Source organism: Pleurodeles waltl, chromosome 2_2, assembly GCF_031143425.1.
Source record: "Pleurodeles waltl isolate 20211129_DDA chromosome 2_2, aPleWal1.hap1.20221129, whole genome shotgun sequence".
Lineage (NCBI taxonomy): Eukaryota > Metazoa > Chordata > Amphibia > Caudata > Salamandridae > Pleurodeles > Pleurodeles waltl.
In genome coordinates this window covers 83,799,809-83,817,312 of record NC_090439.1, presented here as the reverse complement: position 1 = coordinate 83,817,312, position 17,504 = coordinate 83,799,809, and the positions used below count along the sequence as shown (strand labels likewise).

General features: G+C 42.4%; 1 protein-coding gene across 2 annotated transcripts in view; it reads left to right on the top strand.

Moving 5' to 3' along the window:
• CDH18 (cadherin 18) overlaps positions 1-17,504 on the top strand; it is a 2,476,497-nt gene that overhangs the window by 2,314,280 nt on the left and 144,713 nt on the right. For both annotated transcript variants that reach the window (XM_069219481.1, XM_069219482.1), the window contains exon 13: positions 12,930-13,181. In XM_069219481.1, the coding sequence (XP_069075582.1) occupies positions 12,930-13,181 (252 nt within the window). The remainder of the gene's footprint in view (positions 1-12,929; positions 13,182-17,504) is intronic.

The following is a 17,504-nucleotide window of genomic DNA, read 5'->3' as shown; positions in this document are numbered from 1 at the left end:
TTTACCCATGCCTACTCTTGCTATTTGTTGCTTGTTGTGCTTCTTTTAAATGCTTCATTTTTATTGGTGAATTTTGTGAAATGTTCCTCGTTTGTGTGCTGAGTTCCCTCCCACAGGCGATTTAACTAAGTGAACATTTTTGTTATCCATCACAATACTTTAACCTTTCCTCTTGTTACAGTGTGTGATGGCCCCTCCTTCAGTTTCGGTTTGTCGTTCATCCCAGCTGCAATCTTTTCTAGACATTCACGCAGGGAGCCAATAACTCTCACGCTCACGCTTATGGTGGCAGTGGCGCTTGGAATCGGCTTGCTTCTGTCAACTGTTTTACTTTTCATTTTCAATTTATGTGGCAAGAACAGTCCTCTTAGAAATTTGCAATGCTAATAGCTCTAACTCGAGTGACCGTGAGATGCGTTGCATTGCAAATGCTTGTTTCTACTTCTTTTCTATCATGTTACTTCCCTTTGTGGCATAAACGAAACTTGAGGGGGCCTCAAAAGAACATTGAAGGTTCCATCTCCCTTCTGGACTCCGACAGGGGCCTGCTGCCCGTGCACAATGTGCTGTGTTTAGGGGACCTGCTGGAGCTCGGGCCCCTTCCGCACCGCGGGAGCTGCAGAGGCCTTTGTTATGCCACTGACTCCCCTTCTCTTTCTTGTTTAACATACCCGTCTTTTCTTTTTTCCTCTTTCATCCTTCCTTTCTGTTTCCCTTTTTTTCCCTTCCAACTCCCTCATTTCTAATTTCATTTCCCGTTTCTTATGCCTTAGTTTTTTCCTTGTTTTTTTACATTATTAATTACTGCTTTCGATCGCCACTTCCTTCTTCTCAATTCTTGCTCCTTGAAATCCCTCTCCTTTTTCAAACCATCCTTCTACTTCTTTCAACCTTTCCTTATGTCATTCCTTTGTATCCTTCCATTCTTGTTTCATTCTTTCCTTCTTCCTTTTCTTTCTACATTTTCTATTTTTATTCCTGAATTTCCTGCTTATTTCCTTCACTATCCTCCCTCCTTTTTTTCCTTCTTCCCATCTATTTTTGCTTTCTTATCGTATCTCCCTCCCTCGGTCCTTCCTGCCTTCAGCCACCATTTCTTTCCCTTTTCCCTCTCAATTCCTTCACCTCTCCCCCATCCATCCTTTCTTCCACCCATCTGCTTTCCAGTCATTCTGCCGTTTTTCATTGCATCCTTCATTTCTCCCGTCTTCTTATTTAGTTCCTTCTTTTTTTCTTATGATTTTAATTTCTGTGTTGTTGCTATACATCGCTGACCGTGTTGATTTTTTTTTTCATTTATTTAATATTGAGTTGTTGTGCACCACATGGAACCGTGAATGTGTTTCAGGTGCAGCGCCATGCTGCAAACCGATATGTGTTCAGGCGTTAAAAGGAGTAGGATGAAGCATCATGAAGAAATAAAGAACTACAGATATATGGCTATAATTAACATATTATAGTTGCAGGTGGTACAACGGTAGCAAGTTAGCTAGGGACAGCACCTAAGAGAAAAATACATTTTCATGTCATTTCTGTGGTGCTTCACCACATTAACACTTGCAATTACAATCACTAAAGCAATTACGGCCAAACCAAATGGGCCTACATTTGCTGAATTATTCTCAAAAAGACAGAACTTTCATTGCAATGCTTTGTCGGTATCAGAAAAATATGCATGCACAGAATTGTCCATAATATTTGATGAAAAGGGAACGAAAAAAAAAAAAGCTGATGGCAGAAGTCACAAGAGAAACATATTGGATGTTAAAATTTATATATATTGTATAGGGAATATGTTCATTCAAAATGGAAGAATATAAGGGATAAAGTACCACCTGTCATACATTATAAGAAAACTGCAAGTCACAAGGAGTTCCGTAACCATATAGAGGAATGAGGCTCAAGGATGAGTTCCTCTATACTGTATGTTTATGGAACTCCGAGGCAATAATGACAATAACAGTAACAATTAATAATAATAATAATAACAATCAATGACAGCAATTATCCTGGTCATTATCTAAGTCCTCAGCAACACCATCTGCTCAAGACCTAACTTATTACATCATAGATGATTTTACATCTGGCATTTTCAATAACTTCACTTTAGGAACTTCGGCCTACTCTCTTAAACTGGGCTTCGTGTCCAGTGTGAATACAGTGTAGATACTGCATAGCCTACAGCTGGGGTACCTTGAGGAGTACTCAAAATTTGTGACGGGAGTTCTTACTTAGTGCATTGGGATGTCGTATTGTGTATCAGTCAGATACGTCTTAGCAATTCCCCTCTCAAGTCATTGCTGTGGAAAGTAATTAGTATTTAGTTAAGTTTTGAGTTAAAACAGTCCATGACATGCGGCCATATTCTTTGTGAACCCAAAACAAAACGTGAAATGTAGCACTTGTCTTGCGTTTACAAGCTGTGTTTGGTATATATTTGTGAGGTCTACGCAGTGTAGTGCTCAACGGTAGACATACAATGTTTGTTTGAGTGTGAAAGATATATAGTTACTCATCCTTTAGTCACAGCTTGTATCTAGATGTTCATAACCTAAAGCATTGCCCTTTTATTTCCTCTATTATAACTCTACACAACCCATTAGCCATCTGTAGGGGCCACCGTTTAGCACATTTGTATGACTCACATGGGTCATGGTTAAAGCAGTGCCCATGTGGACCTTACTGCGCCACTTGATTCAAGCTAACCTGGCTGATGAGGGGTGATACCCTGAAAACGGTCCCAAGATGCTGGTTTCTGGTCCAGGGAGGGCCTGCCTGGCAGTTTGGGCGGGACTGTTCCCATGGGAAACATAGTCAAGACTGTATTGCATATGGCTGTGTCCAAACTAGGATGGCGTGGTGGGCAATAAAACACTGGATTCAACCCAGATATCTGTGACTTAAGGTGAACGTTTGCATTGTCCGCATTCCATCCATTATCTGTTACTTTTGCTTTTGTTGCCCTAAGTGGGAAGGGTATGCCCAGACGTGGGTCCTGTACTCACTGCGCCACTGGATTCAGGCTAGCCTGGCTGATGAGGGGTGAAACTCTGAAACCTGTTCCACCATGCTTGTTTACGGACCAGGGAGGACCTGGCCTGCCAGTTCAGGCTTGCCTGTTTCCCTGGGGAACAGGGTCAAGACTGATTTGCATATAGCTGGGTCCAAACTGGGGTGGCATGGTGGGCAAAAAAAACAATGAATTCAACCCAGATCTCTGAGGTGATTGGTTGCATTGTTCAGCATTCCACAAATCAACTAAGATACACCAACAGCAACATGGAGTATTTAGTTGTGGGCCATATTTTTTCAACATGTGTCTGTGCACTATTTTACTCTCAGATACATGCCACACCAGATGCAGTCTCTGGATGTGAGACATGTTTAAGGAATCACTGAGCCCACCAGGTGCAGGGACCAACACAGGGTTTACCAATTAGAAGAAAAAAAACATTAACAGAATAATTGGCTTTTGACTGTGCAATATATTCATTATTTGTGCAGTGAAACAGACTGCCGATCTGTATTTATGTATTGCGTGTACTGGCATTATTCTAACAGAGCTCTTTGCATTGATGTAACTGTAAACTACAAATGTATAACAATGTTTTGATGTCTTGACTGTTCACCTCTGATATTTTTAATTACAAAACTGTCATTTCTCGTGTTTTCCAATTTCAAGGAAATATTTATTTATTCAATTGTATAGAAATATTTATTTTATTATCTGCAGTTATTTTTTTCATAAAACAAATCCCATTAGGTTACATATGTTTTCTTATATCAGTTCATTAAAATTCTTGTATGAAGTGCTAGTCTCTCTTCCTAACCTACAGTAATTACAACTTGTTATGTATCAATGTCAAGTAACCTTTATACACACACTTCCCTTTTACGGTGTATACTGTTTGTAAAGCATTTAGTTTTGTGACCTTTGCCACATCATATCCTCACACAAACTGTTCTCATCAATACAGTTTCATAAACTGAATTCAGTGAAAACAGTGTTCTGGCGTACCTTTCTTTAATTAGCCTTCATCAGTGTAGGAGGCTGACCTGGTTTGTAGTGGGTACCTTGGGTACTTACACCTTATACCAGATCCAGATATCCTTATTAGTGAAATGTAGTAGTGTTCTAGCAGCTTAGGCTGATAGAGGTAGCTATAGGAGAGCAGCTTAGGCTGAACTACGAGACATGCAGAGCTCATGCAATATTACTTATAGTTACACAGTACTTATACACAAGTAAAGACAATACTCACTTCTACCAAAAATAAAGGTATTTATTTGGGTGACACAGTACCAAAAATATCTTAGAGAGAATACTCCTTCTGGAGGTAAGTATTATACACAATGTATACACTAGACACCAAAATTAGACAAGTAAATAGTCATTGAACAGTGCAAAGAATAGGAAATGCTATAGAATGCAATGGGAGAAAATCGGTCTATGGGTAACACAAACCATATACAGAGAAAGTGGAATGCGAATCACAAATTCCCCCCTAGACAAGTGTAGTGTGTGCAGAATCACTGGGAGAGTAAGAATACAGTAAAGGTTAGTAAATGACCCCAACCCAGAGCCCAGAAAAGCAGGAGTAAAGTACTGCAAGTTTCCTTAGGACACACGACACCTCGTGAGTGGGATTCTGCAGCAACCAACCAAGTCTGCAAAGAACAACTGATGGATTCCAGGTCCTGAAGACCTGCAAAGGAAGGGGACCAAATCCAGAAGTCGCAAGAAGTTCCAGGAAGGACAGGAGCCTCTGCCAACCTAGAAGAGGGTGCAAAAGAAGAGTCCCCGGTTAGTCGAAGACTGCAGGAATGCACCCTGGGAAATGCCAGCAGATTCCTGCATGATGCAAAGGATGTTCCACAATGTGAAGAGCGTTGCGGACATGATTTTGTGTTGGAAGTCACCAACAAGCCTTGGTTTCGACAAAAGTACGTTTTGCGTCAAAATGATGCTGGATGGACCCAGGAGGGAGCTGGAGGCATCAACTCTGTGTGAGGATGAAGAGGGGGTTCTCAGCACTTTAGAGAGCCCTAAGGATGCCAGCCAGCACCCCTGGGAGTCTCAGGACATGGGGACAAAGGAGGTGCAAAACTCGGTTGATGAAACACAACAAAGGAAAGTCCCACGCCATTGCAGAACAACTCAGCAAGTTGAGTGTCACAGGATGGAGTGCTGGGGACCTGAGCCAAGCTGTGCACAAAGGAATTTTGCAAATAGTGCACAGAGGCCTCAGGAGGTGAAGAAGACGCAGTACACAGGGGTACCATTGCTCTCTGGGAAGGCAAGGTCTTTCCTCCTCCAAATTGCATCAGCAGGACCTCAGGGCAATCTATGTCGATGATGTCCACCCTCTGTGTCTGTAGGAGCATGCTCATCGCTGTGAGAGGAGTCCAAGGGTACCGGTCGTCATCTTGGAAGGTGCCTGCTGGAGCAGGGGAGTGACTCCGTCACTCCCGGGAGATTTTTTCGGTCTTTCTGGTGCAGGATGAAGACAGGGAGTCCATAGAGCGTATACACCATGGAAACTGTTGCAGTTGCTGACTTTGAGGTGAGGTTGCAGAAGAAAAGTATCCCTTGTGGATACTTTGTTGCAGTTACAGCATTTCTTGGAGCAGGCTGCAGTTGATCTGAGGTCAAAAGATGCTGAAGTAGTTGCAAAGGATTCCTGAAGGAAACTTGCAAGAAGAATCTGAAGAGCACCCACAGGAGAGACCCTAAATAGCCCTCAGAGGGGGATTGGCTACCTTATCAGGTATGGACCTATCAGGAGGGGACTCTGACGTCACCTGCTGGCACTGGCCACTCAGAGGCCTTCAGAGTGCCCCTACACCTTGCAAAGCAAGATGGCTGAAGTCTGGGACACACTGGAGGAGCTGTGGGCACCACCCCTAGGGTGGTGATGGACAGGGGAGTGGTAACTCCCCTTTCCTTTGTCCAGTATCGCGCCAGAGCAGGGGACAAGGGATCCCTGAACTGGTGTAGGCTGGTTTATACAAGGAGGGCACCGTATGTGCCCTTTAAAGCATTTCCAGAGGCTGGGGGAGGCTACCCCTCCCCAGCCTGTAACACCTATTTCCAAAGGGAGAGGGTGTAACACCCTGCTCTCAGAGGAAATGCTTTGTTCTGCCTTCCTGGGACTGGGCTGCCCAGACCCCAGGAGGGCAGAACCCTGTCTGTGAGGTGGCAGCAGCTGTAGCTGCAGTGCAAGCCTCAGAGAGCTGGTTTGGCAATACTGGGGGTCAATGGTGGAGCCCCCAGGATGCATGGAATTGGCTCTCTAATACCAGATTTGGAATTGGGGGACAATTCCATGATCTTAGACATGTTACATGGCCATTTTCGGAGTTACCATTGTGAAGCTACATATAGGTATTGACCTACATGTAGTGCACATGTGTAATGGCATCCCCACACTCACAAAATCCGATGAAATGGCCCTGAACTATGTGGGGGAACCTTTGCTAGTGCAATGGTGACCTCACACTTAGTAACTTTGCACCTAACCTTCAGCAAGTGAAGGTTAGACATATAGGTGACTTATAAGTTACCGAAGGGCAGTGAAAATGGCTGTGAAATAACATGTGCGTTATTTCACACAGGCTGCAATGGAAGGCCTGTGGAAGGGTTTGTCTGAGCTCACTATGGGTGGCAAAAGAAATGCTGCAGCCCATAGGAATCTCCTGGAACCCCAATGCCCTGGGTACCTAGGTACCATATACTAAGGACTTATAAGGGGGGGGTCCAGTGTGCCCATTGAGATTGGTGAATGAACTCACTAGCCTACAGTGACAAATTTAAAAGCAGAGAGAGCAAAAGCACTGATGTTCTGATTAGCACAGCCTCAGTGACACAGTTAAGCACTAGTCAGTCAGTCAGTCAGTCAAAATAACTTTATTCGGCGTTTAGCCATAAAAGTATATATACATACATAAAAGTCATCATAAAATACAGTACTTATGGCATTCATAAAAAGCAAATCTATTAAGTCTAAGCTTACCGCCCAAGTTAAGCACTATACAGACACACACATTAGGCCAGAAACTATGAGTACTATGGTCCTGGCTAGCAGGATCCCAGTGAGACCGGCAAAACACACTGACATATAGGTTTTTATCTATGAGCACTGGGGTCCTGGCTAGCAGGATCCCAGTGACACAGTAAAAACACACTGACACACACTAACAAACAGGCCAAAAGTGGGGGTAACCATGATAAAAAGAGCCTACTTTCTCAAAATCAGGACACAGCATTTTCTTCTCTATCCATACCCCTAATGAGAAGCTTTCTCCTAGTGTGCATGAACTTTTATTACTAGATGTACATCCGATTCCATTCATCAGTAACGGTTTTCAGGTATATCTTACTCTGAAAGTACATAGCGGCGAACACCTTATTTCTTTATAACATTTGATAAGAGACGTGGTTTATAAAATATCAACATTTCTTTGATGGAATTACAAGAAACACTTCTGCTATTAAAGTGTATCTTTTAATAATAAGGTATCTTGATGAACCATCTATAGAAAGATGATTTTTGTTTGTACATCTTTTTCCCTAAGGCCATTTCCCTTGGAGGATTGGTGTTGGTGTGACATACATTGGAAAGTTGTTAGTTATTAAAATATATTAATGTTAATAATAGAGAACGTGATGGTGGTAATCGTGGTACTGATGGCAGTGGCATAACAAAGGTTCCCACAATCACTGCATTTTTGGTTTTAGGGGCAGGGTCGCTTTAGTTTTAGGGGCAAGGGTATTGGTAGGGGTATTTTTAGTTTTTAGGGGCAGGGGGGTCGGGGTATTTTAGGTTTTAGGGGGTAAGGAGTTGTGGTAGTTTTAGGAGCGGGGTGTGGGGGTATTTTTAGTTTTTAGGGGTGGGGTGGGGATCGGAGTATTTTAGGTTTTAGGGGGTCGCAGTAGTTTTAGGCATATGGTGGGGGGTCAGGGTATTTTCAGCGGCGGGTTGGGGGGTGCGGTTGGGGGGTCGGGGTAGTTTGGCATGGCTTCTATTGTTCTGCACATTAAATAATTTGGCCAGCAAATCCATCAGATGGATTTTCTACCAGACTATGAAAGAGAAACAAGGCCTAAATATTGATTGCAAAAAATATTGAGAAGGTAAGTATATATAGAGATAAGTATACGCTTATCTGGGAAAGATCACCAACCACGACTACCGAACAACGAAGTCGTGGACAACAAAGCTTTTGTTAACCACGACTTCCTTGTTCGGTGCCTTAGCCATGCATGTGCTGAACAACGTACATGCGTGGTTAAGGCACAGAAGAAGGGAGTCAGCTTTGTCAGTGGAAGCGATCAGGTAAGTGGAGCTGGGGCCATTTTAGGGGCGGGTGGGGGTTCAGGACATTTTTTATTTTAGGGACAGGAGTGGGGGGTCGGGGTATTTTTTGTTTTTAGGGGTGGGGTGGGGGGGTCAGGGTAGTTTAGGTTTTAGGGTGAGTTGGGGGGGGCGCAGTAGTTTTAGGGGGGGTTGCAGTATTTTTAGTTTTTAGGGGTGGAGTGGGGGTCGGGTAGGTTTAGGGGCAGGGTGGGGGGTCAGGTAGTTTAGGCTTTAGGGGGTGGGGGTCGCGGTAGTTTTAGGGGTGGGGGTTTGGGGTATTTTTGGTTTTTAGGGGCGGAGTTGGGGGTTCGGGTAGTTTTAGGGGTGGGGTGGGGAGTCAGGGTAGTTCAGGTTTAGGGGGTGTGGGGTCACAGTAGTTTTAGGGGTGGGGTGGTTGGGTATTTTTAGTTTTTAGGGGTGGGGGTTGGGGGTTCGGGTAGGTTAGGTTAGGTTTTAGGGGGTGGGGGTCGCTGTAGTTTTAGAGGTGGGCGTAGCAGTAGTTTTAGAGGTGGGGTGGAGGGGTCACGTATTTTTAGTTTTTAGGGGCGGCGTGGGGGGTTTGGGGTTATTTTTAGTTTTTGGCGGGTGGAGGGCTGCGGTAGTTTTAGGGGTGGGGTAGTTTAAGTTTTAGGGGTGGGGGTTGGGGTAGTGTCAGAATTGTTTTTAGGGGTGGGGATGGGTGGTTGGGGTACTATTGTTTTAGGGGTGGGGGTTGCTGTAGTTTTAGGGATGGGGTGATGGGATCAGGTATTTTTAGTTTTTACGGGTGGCGGTTTGGGGTTATTTGTAATATCTAGCGGGATGGAGGGTCACAGTAGTTTTAGGGGCGGGTAGTTTAAGTTTTAGGGGTAGGAGTTGGGGTAGTGTTAGAATTATTTTTAGGGGTGGGGTGGGTGGTTGGGGTACGATTGTTTTAGGGGTGAGGGGATGGGGTGGGGGGAGTCACATGCTTTAACCAAGCATGCCGTTCACGCATGCCTTTTCCAGGAATGCCTTTACAACTAAAATTCGTTGTTGAGGCATTCACCGTGAAGGCATTCGTGGTAACAATGCAGTCGTTGTTCGGACTGCATTGTTTAGGCTTGCGTGGTTCAGAATCCTTTTCCGCTTATATACTTAATTTTGCAAATATATATATATATATATATATATATATATATATATATACACACATACACACACATATATGTATGCGATATATATATTGTGTATATATATTTGTAGTCGATATTGAGCCCACAATAGTTTTGTAACAACCATGTTTTCTGTGGGTGTTCTGAAATACTACCATCAGCCTAACACGCAATTCACAGAAGCTGGCAGGTACAGGCAAAGAAAACAGAAACTTGGAGCACTATTAGCTATTGCAACAAGGAGAGTGGGGTACAGCAGGAGCTGGGTGTACTGAGCCATAGCAAAGCAGTGTTAAGGAGAGTAGGGCAGCGCAAAAGCCTGGAGCATTGTAAGATATGTAAACGTCGAGGGTGGGGTAGAGTGAGAAACAGAATCTTTTTTTACATCATAGCAGACTTTTTGGGGTTAAGCCATCCTGATTTGTAAAAAGCAGTTAAGATGCCATCTGAAAGTCAGGCTGCCACTCCTCCTTTCAGAAGCTTTATAAATAGTCTTCTGCCCTGAAGATAATTTCTAAATGGGTTTTCTTTCGGTGTACAGTCCATATCTGAGGTAAATAACTGAATGTGTCATTACAGAGTGTACTTTATAGAATGTATGATTACTGAGTGTACTTTTCTGAAGTAAAATACTTTCTAATGTTTTGCAATATAACAACTTTGTTGGAGGGACAATGATACACCCAATGACCATTAGCATGACAGTGAGGGAGAAATACTCCTCCATCCCAGATGGGATTGACAATGCCTCACACCAATGGATACAGTGTGATCACACAAAAAAAAACAATTGATGAAATCACACTCTCTTTATACTAGAGACATTTTGGAAAACCAGAGTACCAAATGTAGTTCATGTTGATCAGTTATTATGCGAGATTTTCAGAACCATGTTTCCTTTTAAAATTGCCGTTTGCAAACTCAGTGAATGCTTTTAGAGGAGAAGGCCAACAGTGTTCACCTAATTAGTATCTCATTGACCTGAATGCTTGTCATTTGTTCTTACATTATAAATAGAGTGATGATCAAACGCAGTGGACTAGCCAGCTGAATTTACAGAGCCTTTTTTCTATGAGGAGGTTGAGTTACTCATGGACATTCAGAAGTAAGATGTGAGTAAGGGCCAGATGTAGCAAAGGGTTTTTCACATTCTATGTCAATGGGAAAATGTGTTCGTACATATGGCCCTAAGTCACACATATTAAAAAAAAAATGTTTTTTATTTCTAACCTTTATAAGCATTGGCATGCTCACAGAAAAAAATATGAATTGACTGCTGATCAGAAAATCAGATCAAGAACCTTTTGTGGAAATCTATAATTCATTAACCTTTTTATTTCACACCTGAGACGCTTCCTGCTTCTTCAGCAGGCCCCTATTAACTCTTTTTATGTTGAGAGATTTTTGAACGTCTGCCTTCTGACTTACTATCAATTTTACTCTTTCTTCGTATTTACCTTTGCATGTCCCTTTCTATCTAATAAGTAATTTTCAAGTCTCCAACTACAGGCAGCCTCAGCTCTCAAACGTTGAAGACCTGTTGCTTACAGCAGTAGTTCTTAGCTTTTGATTTCTGTGTACCCTCACTTAATCAGTATTGGAATACGATTTAATATTGCAACACCAGGACGCTAGTCTAACCTGATTTAATGATTTGGTCTGCTTAACTATGCACAAAAATACGGAAATGAGTATTAACCAAACAAATAAACAAGTGATTAAATATTTATTTCACAAACAAATATTTAAAAAAATAATAATTTAATGGGAAGGTTGAAGCTTTTCTAAATTCAATTGAGGATACCCATCACGTTCAATGTTCTGTCTGACGCACTTAAACTGCTCCCACGAGTCAATATGATACCAACTTAATTCTTAGTCTGCAAATTCAAATTTCTTAACATTTAGAGAATGTGTTATTTTTAATTTTGCTGATTAATTGATATACACTTTATAAATCTATTAATATTATTTCATTGTCTAACCAGCTGTATCTCCCATGAGAATTCCTCAGGGGTCCCTGGCCACAGGTTAAGAACCTCTGGCCTGCAGTAAAACATACACAGAGGTGGCTTTCGGTTAGCTCCCTTCTCGTGGATTGGGTGTTTTTTTGTCTATCTCACTACTGTGCCCTTTTTTCAAAGGCTTTCCTCCCAATTCTTGATTTTTTCCTCCGCCTAGAGCATAGCTTCTCATCATTTTTATCGGCAGACCTGTATCCTTGCATTACTGATGTGAGGGGTACTTTTTATAATTTTCCTCTAGCCTCTACGGCAGTACGTAGCTTTCCTCACTTTTGTCCCAGTCACCATATTTATGTTTATTTTTTTATTTCATTTCTTCAAGAGGGCCGCGCAGCACACTGGTACGTACTGGGCCACTCATCATTTAACATTTGCTCCTATAATATCAGCTTTCGCCTATATGCATCTTTAACTTTACCTGTCACTCACACCCTGTCCTTTAACCATGAACGTCCGTTCACCAAAATGCCAGGCTAAGCGGAAGTGACATCACACACTCTTTGACCTTAAATTAAATTCATACACACGCTGACATATACACACACTCACACGTACACACACTCTCGGCAAACACACACGCAGCCTCAAGCACACAAACAACATTCATTTAATAGCAATTTTTACTTACCTCAGCTGCTAGGAAGGGCCATAGTCTAGCTAATTGTATTTTAATTACACTAATAGAGAATATTTAAACATTATTTACGATCAATGTAATAAAAATAAGGGAAAACAACGAGATAGGAGCCTCACCCAACTTCTTAAGGACAAGCTGCCATTGTGCTCCTGGCAATGATTTAGGCACCTCTGAGGCCGGGGGTCGCAAAGACAGTGCCTGGGGTCGCAACGGCAAGTCAGGGGTCGCAGCTGCGGCCCTTGGCGACCCCTCAATAACGTTCATACTCTGAACCCCCCACCCCCTTTTAATAAAATTTAAAATTATCAGCAGTAGTAGTAGTAGTAGTAGTAATAGTAGTAGTATCTAAAACCTGCACACTGGAAGTCGCTTCTGCTCCATTGCATGTCATCTCTTGCATACTTTATTTTTTAATTTACACTTCTGCGCTGGCCGCCTGCTATCTTGGAACCGTAATTGAAAGTATAAACTGAAAAGGAGTACATCGTGAATGCCTGCGCCATGTTTTTTTTAAAGATTTTTCATTCGCTTTAAAAACAATTGACAGATGGTTGATCTACGTTTTGAGTGCAAGAGTGGCAGACAGACTTCTAGTAAAAGAAAAATAGCACAGCAAATACATTACACGGGTGTGACCAACTGGCATTGACAATTATGGGTTTCAACCTTCCTATCAACGTTTTCATCCATCTGTTCAATAACCCTTATATTTTTTATTACTTCTGCGGGTCACTATCCATCATTTGTGCCTTACATTCCTTGCTTATTTTTTGTACAGATAATACTGCCAGCATTGTTACACGGAGGAGGAAATTCAGCCGCACTGCCCAAAGCGTGTATTATCTTCCCATTGTTATCTCCGACGGTGGAAACCCCTCTCTAAGCAGCACGACCACCCTCACGATCCGAGTGTGCGCTTGTGAAAGGGACGGGCGAGTCCGGACCTGCCACGCAGAAGCCTTCCTCTCCTCGGCGGGTCTAAGCACTGGAGCCTTAATCGCCATTCTACTATGTGTCATCATCCTGCTTGGTAAGTACTCCTCGTGGCATCAGAGTGCCACTTCATTTTAGCTTGTTTTATTTTAATATTTATTTTTGGAGAGACAGTTTAATGAAAAGAGGGTTATCGAAAATGAAAAGAGCAACAACGTTGGAAATGTAGATAATTACCCCCCCTCCGAAGTCAGGCGATGATTCATATTTTTAATTTATTTTTTTAATTGTGACAAATCTTCTTAAGAAATAGGTTGAGACACCAATCCTTGCACAGGCCACGAGGAAGTTAAGTGTTTGAAACGATGAGGCTCAGTTCTAACCGAAGCTTTGTGAGGTGCTTTGCACAATCGGCTAAAACTAAAAGCCCGACCCATTCTGGCTTATGCGAACTCTGAAAAGGAAAGAAAACAATTAATTTCTCCTCATTCATGTTTTTTTCTCTTGGCTTTATCTGGCCAGCATGGTACAATTTTCTGTTTCAAATTAGAATTTTTCATTACTACGAATGGAACTTCAGAGAACATCTGAGAACATCTCAATGCTTCCATAAAAAGAGAGAGCGCAGAAAGCATGTGAGGGTTTCTCCGTGAGTGATGTTGAAAAGCGTTGTATTCGAATTAGTTTTGTTAGGTTCTTGTTTTTTTTGTCAACACTTATGCTAGCAATCGTGCGCCGCACATTAAGGGCCTGATTGAAGAAAAGTGGTGCATCTAATGCACTATCACTTTTCTTACGCCCCTTAGTGCCCCTCTACCGCCACCATGTGTGACCGTATTTAATATACGGCACACCATGGTGCATGGTCGGGGCAATAGCGTCAACATTTGTGACGCTACTAATTTACTGTGAAGGATTAGCGCCAATCCTGCACAGTACATAGGGACCCCTTGAAAGCAATGGTGTGCCCGATTTTAACCCCTTGCTCTGTGCTCTAGGCCCAGATTTATACTTTTTGATGCAAAACTGCATTTGCGCAGTTTTGTGTCAAAAAGTAAGGTGCCGGCTTTCGCCATTCCAGGACGCCAGGCGAGCGCCAAAGTTATGGAATGGCGCAATGCGGCGCAAAGGGTGGGCTAACATCATGGAAAGTTATGTTAGCCGGGTGGGGTGGTGGTATGGGAGAATGGTGTTTTGTACCAAATATGATGTTAGGCTGGTTAGAGTAAAAAAAAGATGACTCTAACCAGTCTAGCGTCATTTCTTGACGCAAAACAATCCATACCACATGACTCCTGTCTTATAACAGACAGGAGTCATGCCAACCACCCCAATGACCAGCACAGTGGACTAGGGTCCCCTGGGCATGGCCACTGCACCCTATGCCATGTATGGGGCCCCCAATGGCACTTACATTTTTTAAAAAAATACTTACCGCTACTTACCTATACTTACCTGAGATGGGGTCCCCCATCCTGTGGTGTCCCTCTGGTGTGGCTGGGGGTGGTGTTTGACCATGGAAATGGGTCCACAGGTCCTCTAGTGCCTGCCCAGACCCAGGCGTTAAATAATGGCACTAAGCAGGCTTAGCAGCATTATTTAGGCCCGCCTTCCTCCAGTGCCCCATTTTTGCACGGGAGGATAAATAAGGCGCTAGGGACTTTGAGTCATTTTTTGATTGGGAATGCCCACTTTGCATCTCATTGACGCAATGTGGTTTCACGCATCCAAAAAATGACTTTAACTCAAATATTTTGGTGCTAGACTAGTCTAGCATCAAAATATAAATATGGAGTTAAGTTTGTGCTGAATTAGCATTAAAAAAATGACGCTAATTTAGCGCAAATAGAGTATAAATCTGGGCCTTAGAATCCACTGTGCAATTTTTGCGGTCCCGCTAATGGGGGAACACCCCCTTGCATACATTATGCCTGGCACAGGCATATTGTGGTGCAAGGGGTTACAAAATAGTGTAATGCATGCATTGCATCTCTTTGTAAATATGGCGTGGCGATTTTGGCCTCGTTCAGCCGCATTACAGTAAAAAAAATGATGCTAATGTGGCACAAGGAGGCACTAGGCCCTCTTAAATCTTGGCCTAATTGTTTATTGTCATATACCAGCACACCATATGTGTGTCTGTACTACCAAATGGCAAGACGTTTGGCCAAAGAACATGGGAGGGTCTCCCCATGAGCACAGAAATAAAAATGTCTCAGCTGTAATTCAAAGGAAGTAAGTGCATGCAGATTTCAAGTTTAGTGGGAAACTGTTTCTAGCTTGTTTCAACTGCACATTTTGCAAATTATAATTTTCACTCTCTCCCTCCCATTCAGGTAACTAGTCAGATCCACTATTTCCACTCAGCTACCTATAGAAATCCCATTTGTGTAGGAAGTCTCCGACACATGCATAACTTTGTTCCTTGTTTTGCCTGCTGGCGCCAGCACAGGGATAATTTCAGCTCGAAGTTAGTTTCACACTGGATTTTTAGTGACTATGTGTACATAGGGGTAGATTTCCAAACAATCATGCTGGGACATCTTTTTAAAACACATTTGCCCACATTTATGAAAAGTGGCACTGCATCTAATGCAGCACCACTTTTCTTGCGCCCCTTAGCTCCCCACTACCGCCACCGTGTGTACACTGTATTTATTATAAGGTGCACCATGGCGCAGGGTGGAGCAATAGTGTCACATTTTTTCCACTATTGATGTACTGTGTTGGATTAGTGCCAAAATTTGATGCTAATCATGCAGAGTACATAGGGTCCCATTGAAAACAATGGTATGTCCCCTTACAACGCTTGCTCTATGCAGGCGTTAAAAATAGCCTCTCAAAATGGGCAGTGGAATCTCTTAGGTTCCACTGTGCCATTTTTGCAGTCCACTTAACGGGAAAGCCCCCTTGCATAGATCATGCCTGGCATAGGCATAATGTAGCGGAAGGGGTTACAACTTTGTAAAAAAAAAAAATAGTATGGCGAATTTGGCCTCGTTGGCCCACGTTAGCTTCATTAAAAATTGATGCTAATGCGGAGCAAGGAGGAGCCAGGCCTTCTTAAATCTGGGCCATTATGTGGTAGGCAGGAAATAAATGAGGGGGTCTTAAGGACAGTGGAAAGAGGGTGGAGCACGGATTGTTACGGGTACCTAAGCAATATTTTTCAAACTAATCAACGTCTTTAAGGCCTTCAAAACATAGATGAGAGAGAGTGTCTTTGTATTTGTTAGTGCAGGCATGTAAAAACCCCAGATGAAATCCAACAGGCAGTTCACATTACCTGACTGAAAGCACTTGTATCCAACTATTTACTATAGAATACATTGTTTTAAGAGATTGTAACACCCCAAACAACCCACTTGGAGCTACGATCCTGTGAGTACACAAGCCAATTTCATCTGAGTATGTCTCTGTGTTCTGCATTCACATAGGGCACAATTTCTGCCCAAAAATTAGACCTATTTTAGCTTCCACTCTTCTCTCTTGAATGTTCACGTCATTTGTTCTTTTTTTTCAGTTATATATAGGGTGAAATTGACCCGAAGATATTGGGACATTTTAAGGAGCACCAGTTATGTTACACATTCATTTTTTGTAGGCACAGGAAGATTAAGTGATCTGTTCAGAATCATAGGATATTGTGTCAACTTCTAAGACTCGAAAGTGGTTCCTCTGCTCCAAAGTTGGCAGCTCAGGCCATTAGGTCACAATCTCCCCCTCTCACATTTGCTCTTCTGTTTTTTTTTATTGTAAGATAAGCTCTGGGGGTAATGTTTACCCATTAATTTAGGATCTACAGAAAACCACATGCACTCCAAAAGTGGCTCACAAAGGTCTCTTTTTGTCCTGGCTAATACTACAGCATTGATTCCCACAGCCGTGGAAACTGGACAATGATGAAGAAAAAGATCCAGACACTTCCAAGATCCGGACAGCTATTCTACTTAAACACTGTGTTCTGAGCATTGTCCCTACAGACATATCTAAGCCAACGTGTTCAATATCACAAGAAAGTTATAAAAGGGACTTACTATCCATACCCTTGATGTGTCCCTTGATGATATATATACCTTCAATTTACATAGGGAGTCAGTTGAGAATAGTGAATATACATTCAAATATTTATTCTTACTTTTACAATGTTGTCCTTCCGATGGGGCCTTTTGTTCCAGCAGTGTAATTCACTTTATCTTATCTTTATCTTAGTGTAATTAGTTGTAACTGCCAAAGATGGTGGGAAAATACTGCCCCTGATTATAGCTAGAGGTTAATTAAGAAATTTGCAAAAGGATGCGAATTCCAAGATTTGCAATGATAATCAAACCCCCACTGATTTTACCAGGTAAAATATTGAACATTTATTGGGGAAAAATATCTAGAAAAACACAAAACCTGCATATCACAGAGCAATAGC